Below are 8,325 nucleotides of genomic sequence, written 5' to 3'. Positions count from 1 at the left end.
AATTTTATTTATTTATTTATTTGGGTTTTTTTTTTTTTTTTTGAGACAGAGTTTCTCTGTATAGCCATGACTGTCCTGGAACTCACTCTGTAGACTGGCCTGGCCTTGAGCTCACAGAAATCCACCTGCCTCTGCCTCACCGGTGCAGGGATTAAAGGAGTGTGCCACCAGTGCCTGACTAATTTTATTTGGTTTGAGACAGTTTTACCCTGCTGCTCTGACTTGGACCTCACTATGCAGACTCAACAGAAATCCGTCCCTCTGCCTCTGCAGGGACTGAAAGCATAAACCACCACACTTGGCCCTGTTTCCTTTTTATACAGATGATTGTTTTGCCTTCACCACAAGTGAGCCTGGTACTAGAAGAACCAAAGGAAGGTATCAGATCTCCTGGGTGGAGTTACAGGCAGCTGTGAGCCGCCATGTAGGTGCCAGGATTCAAACCCAGGTCCTCTGGAAGAGCAGCAAGTGCTCTTTACAGCGGAACCTTGTTTCCAGCGCCGTAAGGAGGATCTTGTTCTCTGGCTGAAACATTACTTCCTTCAGAGTTTTCCTGGGATGCTTGTCCTCCACGGACTGCTCCTTCGAGTTCCTCAGCAGATTGGCTGTGTGAGCACCAGGAAGGGAGAAACCTTTGTGTCTTCCCTGGTGTCTGAATGAGTAGAATGAGGTATATACGTGACTGAGGAAACACGCCGCCGTGTAAGCGTGAGGTCCTCTCCAGGCCTGGGGTTTCCCGCCGAGGCTTCTCGCCACCCACCCCCAGAGCCCCAGCTGCCATGTCTCGCCCCAGACAGTGGGAGTGCTCCAGCTCCCCTCCCTCCATTCACACTCACCCCGGTCCTCTCAGCCACCTACCCACGCCGCACCTCCTCCCAGCCACGCCCTTCGGGGCCCCTCCCTGGTGTCGGTAGTGGCTTAGCCTGCTCTCTCACTGGTCCCACACGCAGTACCATGCTGGGTCTGAAGCCCTGGGCCCGATACCTGCTCCTGGTTGTGGCCCACCTGCTGGCCATGGGCCTTGGGGCTGTGGTGCTTCAAGCCCTGGAGGGCCCTCCAGCACTCCAGCTCCAGGCCCAACTCCGGGCTGAGCTGGCTACCTTCCAGGCCGAGCACAGGGCCTGCTTGGCACCTGAGGCACTGGAGGAGCTGCTAGGTGCCGTCCTGAGAGCGCAGGCCCACGGAGTCTCCAGCCTGGGCAACGGCTCAGAGGCAAGCAACTGGGATCTGCCCTCAGCTCTGCTATTCACTGCCAGCATGCTCACCACCACCGGTAGGCCGCCATCGCCACCAGGCCATCCAGGAGGAGGACCCTAGAGCTCCAGAGGGCAGCCCTTCCCCCACCCCAAAGCTCCAGGCCCAGCCAAGGCCTGACCTCACAGCTAGGGCTCCCCACGCGCGACACACCCCAACTGGTGCCTCCACTTAAGCTGCCAGGAGAGGCGTGGCCTCCCCAGGCCCCGCCCTCGGCATCCAGAAGAGAAGCCCAGATCAACACGTAGGTGTGAAGCCAGGCAGAGAACCCAACAGGGCCTGGAGAGACACTCCAGGGATGAGAGACGCTGAGACGCTCTAGGGAACACAGCTTAGAGCCTCCCTCTGAGGGGCGGGGGCGGAGGGGAGGAAGTAACTAGTGATGTGCTGGAGCCCGGCCAACAGGGAGCAGAAATGGGTAGGGTTAACCGAAGAGACCAGATGTGCTCAGGCACAGAGAAACAAAGTCCTGGGAGCTTTTGCGTTGTCGTCCCGCACCCCGCACGTAGCCTAGATACTTTTTGAAGTGAAATACGTACTTCTAACTTCTTTCCCAATCGTCTGGGGCAGAATGGGGCCTGCCTGGAGCACGCATGCCTGCCGGCACACACGGTCCTCGTATCTGACTCCTGGGAGCTTTGGAGTTTGCAACCTGTGGACCCCGCTGGTCCTGTTCTCCCAGCACGCCTCACTCTTCCTCCTCTCCCTTGCTTGCTCCTGATCCTTCAGCTCTAAACTCCATCTCTCTCGCTTGCTGCCTCTCTTCAGAACGCCTTGTTTTCTCGCCTGCCTCCCTCACTGTCAACCAGGGCCTAAATCTACATCTAAATCTAAATCTGGGCCTAAATCTAAAACTGGGCAGATTTGGATTCAGTCCAGCACAAGATACGGTGCACAGAAAGACAGGATGAACGTTTGGGGAAAGAAAGCCTATGGCACACTACTGCCTGTGGATTTGGAAATTCGGGTTAAGAAAAGAGCCAATAAACCCCAGGAAGCCGGTGTCAGGCCAGGGTGCATTAGCTGTAGAGCACTTGGCTAGACTGCAGGAGGCTCCCTAGGTTCCATCTGAAGTCCAGGAAAAGGGGGTTGGGGGGAAGGATCTCAGAAAGACAGACTGTAAGCTCTGGGTCGTGCCAGCTACGAAAGGCCTAGGGGAATGTCTTCAGGATGAATTAGCCAGAAAACTCAACAGTAACCCGATGAGGTTAAGGGACCAGTCCATCCACCACCCAGGAGAAGAGGATCCCAGCCTGAAGCATTCGTGTGGGAAGCCTTCTGTGGGAGGTGATGGAGAGAAGGTGACCCCCCAGGGCTTCCCACTCCAGGGCTTGCTGCCCGCCGCTCTCTCTTGCAGGTTATGGCCATATGGCCCCACTATCTGCCGGCGGCAAGGCCTTCTGCGTGGTCTACTCGGCCCTCGGGCTGCCTGCCTCTCTAGCCCTTGTGGCTGTCCTGCGAGGGCGCCTGCTGCCTGTGTTCAGTTGCCCAGGTGCCTGGGTGGCCATCCGCTGGCGGCTGGCACCAGCCCAGGCTGCTCTGCTCCAGGCAGCAGGACTGGGCCTCCTGGTGGCCTGCGTCTTCGTGTTTTTGCCAGCGCTGGTGCTGTGGGCTGCACAGGGCGACTGCGGCCTGCTAGAAGCTGTCTACTTCTGCTTCGGCTCACTCAGCACTATCGGCCTAGGGGACTTGCTGCCTGGCCAGGGACGTGGCCTGCACCCAGCCATTTACCGCCTTGGGCAGTTCGCCCTTCTCGGTGAGTGCAGAAAAGTGAAGGGTTCAGGGGCCTGGACTTCGACTCCCATAGACCACGGGAGACTACAACTCACAGAGAGATCCTACCCTAAGGCACAAAATGGGTGCTTAGTCCGAAGGACAGTGGGGGCCATGTTGAGAGTTGCAAGTAGTGCCAGGGTGGGTGAGCACACGGGGAAGTGGGTAGGGAGCATCGTGAGCACTAACTGCCTCTTCCCCCAGGTTACTTGTTCCTGGGGCTCCTGGCCATGCTTTTAGCAGTGGAGACCTTCTCAGAGCTGCCACAGGTCCATGCCATGGTGAAATTCTTTGGGCCCAGTGGCTCCAGAATCGATGAAGACCAAGATGGCATCCTAGGCCAAGATGAGCTGGCTCTGAGCGTCGTGCCGTCTGACAGCCCAGCCTTGGAACAGACCATCCCAGCACCAGCATCAGAGCAGGCCCCAACTTGCTGACGCAAGTCAGATGACAGGACTTCAGCTCAGGCATGTAGGAGGACCTCGGGAGCCCCCAAAGAGGGCTCGGGGAGCTCAGCAGGAAGGGATCGTGGGAATGAGGATGTGAGGAATAATGTTAATTTTTACAATTAAATAGGCTGCTTAGCATGTGCCAGGAGGTTCTGGGTTAATCTTCCAGCACCAGCACCAGAGAAAACTAATTCAATTGTGTGAGTATATGTACATCAACGCAAAAAAAAAAAAAAAACTAGTGGGCGGTGATGCACTCATTCATGTCGAAGTGGTAGAGCTGGGAAAGCACTCACCTCATTTACTAAGGTGGTACGGGCCCTGCAGAAGCCTTCGTTGAATTCTTAGAAAGATTGGGTTCAGCTGTAAATAGAGCCATCCCAGACCCTGAGACCAGAAAAGTGATTGTACCACTCCTGGCGTATGAGAATGCAAATACTGAAGAGAAGAGAGCACTTAGACCACTGAAAGCATGAGCAGCCCCGATGGATGAGTGGATAAGAAAAACAACCGATATCGACTCTCAGGAGCATCATGCCAATATCCTAGGACAAGCCGTAGCTAGAAGTTTCAGAAATCAAAATGCCCAGTGCTTTACTTGAGGTCAATTTGGCCATTTACAAGAAAAACCTGTAAGGTTAAATGCTTTAGAGTTCAAAAGAGGAGGTGATTTAACTCTGAGGAATACGGTATACTTACTCTTAGAAGGGGAGCCAGTAGATTCTGGCTGCCGCGGAGCACAAGGGCTCCCAGCGTTTAGTTGCGGCTGTGGCAAGGGTAAGCATTGGTCTAGGGATTGCTGTTACAAGAGGGTCCTGCAAGGTAACCTCATGCCATCGGAAAACGAATGGAGGGGCCTGTCGGCTGGAGGCTCCACAGCAAACGATGCGAGCTGTGTAATGGAAGTCTTGGTTTCTGTGTAAGCTCAGTTATGTTACGTAAATATGTTTCTGTTTTGATCCCAAGGGTGGCATTTGAGTTGGGCTATAGTTTGTTCACACCTGCGAATTGTCACGTGCGGGGCGTGATCTTTACCAGCTGGTAACGGCTTCCACATGCGGCGAGAGAGGGCCGTGGTCTAGGATTCTGAGAGTATGGATGTGAGAGCCGAGAGAGAGGAGAGGAGGTGTGTGTGGTGGCATTCGGTGTTGGCGTGTGTGGCACATAGCATTTTGGAGAGACCAAAGACAAAAACGCTGCGGCGGTTTGGAGCAGATGGAGAGAAACGCTTTGGGGCTCAGTGGCATGGAGGAGACTGCTGGCTGAGGCTGCTGCTGCTGATTGGTCTAGAGCCCTAAAAGAACCCCTTGACCCTAACTAGAGAGAGAAGTAAAGAGGTCTGGCCCCCTCTCCCCACTAACCTTTTCTCTGTCTTCCATAAGGTGTGTGTTGCGGGGGGGTGGTAGAAAGGAGGTAGAGGCCTAAACACCTCAAATAAAACAGTTTTTATAAAGAACACTGCAGGTGGCTTTCTGCTACATGAGCAGTCTTCTGTTAGACACCCAGCAGCTAACAGGCAGGCAGGAAAACCAGAACTAAGAATCTTGGGTTTGATACATGCTACTGAAGGTATCACAGCTTTGGATTTGGCTACAGGTAAACCTCTTACCCTACCCCCAAGAGTTGGAAGTTACAAATTAACATTCATGTTTATGGTCCTTTGCCTTCAGGGACAGTAGGGATGAGCTTGGGAAGAAGTGGATTGGCTTCTCAGGATTTATTGTGCATTCAGGTACTGTAGATGGGGATTGCAAGGAAGAAATTGAAATCATGGCATATGTTTAAAAAGGAGATGCAAATGAATGCAGGGGGTAGAATTGCTCAGCTGTTACTGCTTCCCTACCTCAAAGGTAAAGCTGCTCCAGTAGAAAGGGGCTTTTGGGAGTACTGGAAAACAATGCGTTCCGGCAAACAATGGTTTACAATCAGAGACCCCAATTAATGGTACAGCTGAATGGTGTTGAAATACAAGGTTTGCAATCCAAAATGGCAACCTCAGAAGGTTTATGCACAGTTTATAGGGACTGGTAAATTATCTCAAGTAACGCAAGTGCATGGTGGAATAAATGTGAGGAAGCAGAAGGGCAAACAGAAAAGTTGAGGCCCCCTGTAGCTCACATCCATGTATTTATGGGGCAGGGATCTTCTACAACGACGGGGTACTCACTATTTCTGCAATCCCAGAGGCAGCAAATAATGAAGTTAGGGGTGAAATGGTAGGTGCTCTTGGGGAAGGTATTGATATGTGTGATCAAGAAAAATCACAAGCTGTGCCCACTGCCCCAGCACAGGACATCACAGGATTGAGTTTCCAAATGTATAAGAGGGGCCGCTGCTGAAACACCAGCAGCCTTGCCCCTAAAATGGACATCAAATAGACCTGTGTGGCAAGAACAATGGCCATAACAGAAGAAGAACTGCAGGCGCTTGAACAACCGGTATAAGAGCAGCTGGAAGCTCAACATAGAGAAGAGTCTCCCAGCCCATGGAATTGCCCTGTGTTTGTTGTAAAAAAGTAATCAGGCAAAAAGGAAGATAACAGATTTAATGGCAAAGAATAGAGTAATTCAGCCAATTACTTTACAATCTGGTCCTTTACAATCTGAAATTCCTTTACCTTCTTTGTTACCTAGAGCTTGGCCTATAATAATAATTGATTTAGGGGGGCTGGAGAGATGGCTCAGCTCTTCCAAAGGTCCTGAGCAACGCCCAGCAACCACATGGTGGCTCACAACCATCTATCTCACGATCTGGTGCCCTCTTCTGGCGTTCAGGTGTACATGCAGGCAGAATACTGTGTAAATAATAAATAAATAAATTTTTTAAAAAATAATTGATTTAAAGGATTGCTTTTTCACAATACCGTTGCATGAGCAGGATAGGGAAAGGTTTGCTTTTTCAGTACCTACTCTGAACAACAGTGATCCAATAAAGAGATACCACTGGAGGCCACAGGGAATGTTAAATAGTCCAACTTCATGTCAGTTTTTTGAACGACAATCAGTAGAAATAATTCGTAAGCAATTCCCTCAATCTATCATTTATCATTATATGGATGCTATTTCATTTGCTGATTCTGACACAGATACTTTAAAAAAAATGTTTAAGTAAACAAAGAATTCTGCCAAGGTGGGGGGTTAGAGATTGCTCCAGAAAAAAAATACAAAGGGGCGATTCACTTAGCTATTTGGGTTATAAAATAAGTCAACAAAAATTTGACCACAAAAGGTTCAGATTCATAGGGACCAATTGCAAACAATTTTCAAAAAGTAATGGGAGATATTAACTGGGTGAGGCCTACAGTTCGATTAAGTACATATGAGTCAAGTAATTTGTTTCAAACATTACAAGGAGATTCAGATTTAAACAGCCCAAGATGTCTAACCGCTGAAGCAGAGAAGACATTAGCTCTGGTAGAACAAAGACTGCAAGATGCGTATGTGGATCAAATTGATCCTAAACTTGATTGTATTTTGGTCATTTTGCCTTCAAACTCATTCTCCTACTGGGCTCATTATGCAAAGGGAAGACAGTATTATGGAATGGATTTTCTTAGCACATAAACAAAATAAAAATTAAAGACATACATTAAAAAATTCTGAATTAATTACAAAAGGTAGAATAAGACTAAGTCAATTGTCAGAAATAGATCCTACTGAAATTGTAGAGCCTCTTACTAATGCTGAGATTATGGCATTATGGGTAATCAATGAAGATTGGCAAAAAGCATGCAGTAACTATTTGGGAGAAATTAATAACAAATATTCTAAAAGCAAAAAAGAGCTAATTGGATTCTCATAAAAAGAGCTAGTTGGATTCATCCATGTATTGTAAAGGAAACACCAGTCCCAGAGGCACCAACATTCTATACCAATGCAAACAAGATGGGAATGGCAGGTTATAAATCAGACAAGATAAGCAGGGTGATCAAAGCCCATATGCCTCAGTTCAAAAATCAGAATTATACGCTATCCTTAGAGGGTTATTAGATTTTCCTGAATCTCTTAACATAATTACTGACTCTCAAGATGCAGAAAGAGTTGTTTTGCATATAGAAAATAAAAACTGTTGAATTTATTCCTGATAATTCAGAATCGACTTTGTAATTTATACAGTTGCAACAGGCCATCAGAAGCAGAAACTATCCATTATATATTACTCATATTCAGTCTCATACAGGTTTGCCAGGTCCATTGGCACAAGGGAATGAGGAAATTGATTAATTACTAATAGGAATTGTGACAGAGGCCTCGAAATGTCATGAAAAACACCATGTTAACGGTAAAGGAAAATTTCTCTATCACTTAGCAACAAGCCAAAGAAATAATTTTTAAAATGTCCTACTTGTTCTCTGTATAACCAAAGTCCATTACCTGCTGGAAGTAACCCTAGGGGTACGAAAAGAAATGAAATCTGGCAGATGGATGTGTTTCATCTTGCAGAATAACCATACCATAGATGCATATTCAGGGTTTCAGTGGGCAGCTGCTTTGCATTCTGAAAAGGCTGATTGTGTAATCACACATTTGTGGGAAATCATGGCCATTATGGGGATACCTGCACAAGTCAAGGCTGATAATACCCCGGCATATGTGTCAGTAAGATGAAGCAGTTCTTTGCATGTTATACTGTAAAGCACATAGGGCTATACTGCACAATCCTAGAGAACGGGCAGCTGGAGAAAGAGCTAATTGTACTTTAAAAGAGACGCTTATTGGGGGTGGAGAGATGGCTCAGAGGTTAAGTCTTCCAAAGGTCCTGAGTTCAATTCCCAGCAACCACATGGTGGCTCAAAACCATCTATAATGAGATCTGGTGCCCTCTTCTGGCATGCAGGCACACAGAACAT

The 8,325-nt window shown here is 48.6% G+C and overlaps 1 protein-coding gene across 1 annotated transcript; it reads left to right on the top strand.

Moving 5' to 3' along the window:
- Nucleotides 1-954: 954 nt before the first annotated feature.
- Nucleotides 955-3,464, top strand: Kcnk7 (potassium two pore domain channel subfamily K member 7). Its single transcript, XM_055610647.1, has 3 exons — nucleotides 955-1,273; nucleotides 2,612-3,010; nucleotides 3,232-3,464. The coding sequence occupies exons 1-3, from the start codon at nucleotides 955-957 to the stop codon at nucleotides 3,462-3,464; spliced, it is 951 nt and encodes a 316-aa protein (XP_055466622.1).
- Nucleotides 3,465-8,325: the final 4,861 nt, after the last annotated feature.

The sequence above is a fragment of the Psammomys obesus genome, unplaced genomic scaffold (assembly GCF_907164565.1).
Source record: "Psammomys obesus unplaced genomic scaffold, mPsaObe1.curated_primary_1811, whole genome shotgun sequence".
NCBI classification, from domain to species: Eukaryota; Metazoa; Chordata; class Mammalia; order Rodentia; family Muridae; genus Psammomys; species Psammomys obesus.
This window is presented reverse-complemented; position numbering and strand designations above follow the sequence as displayed.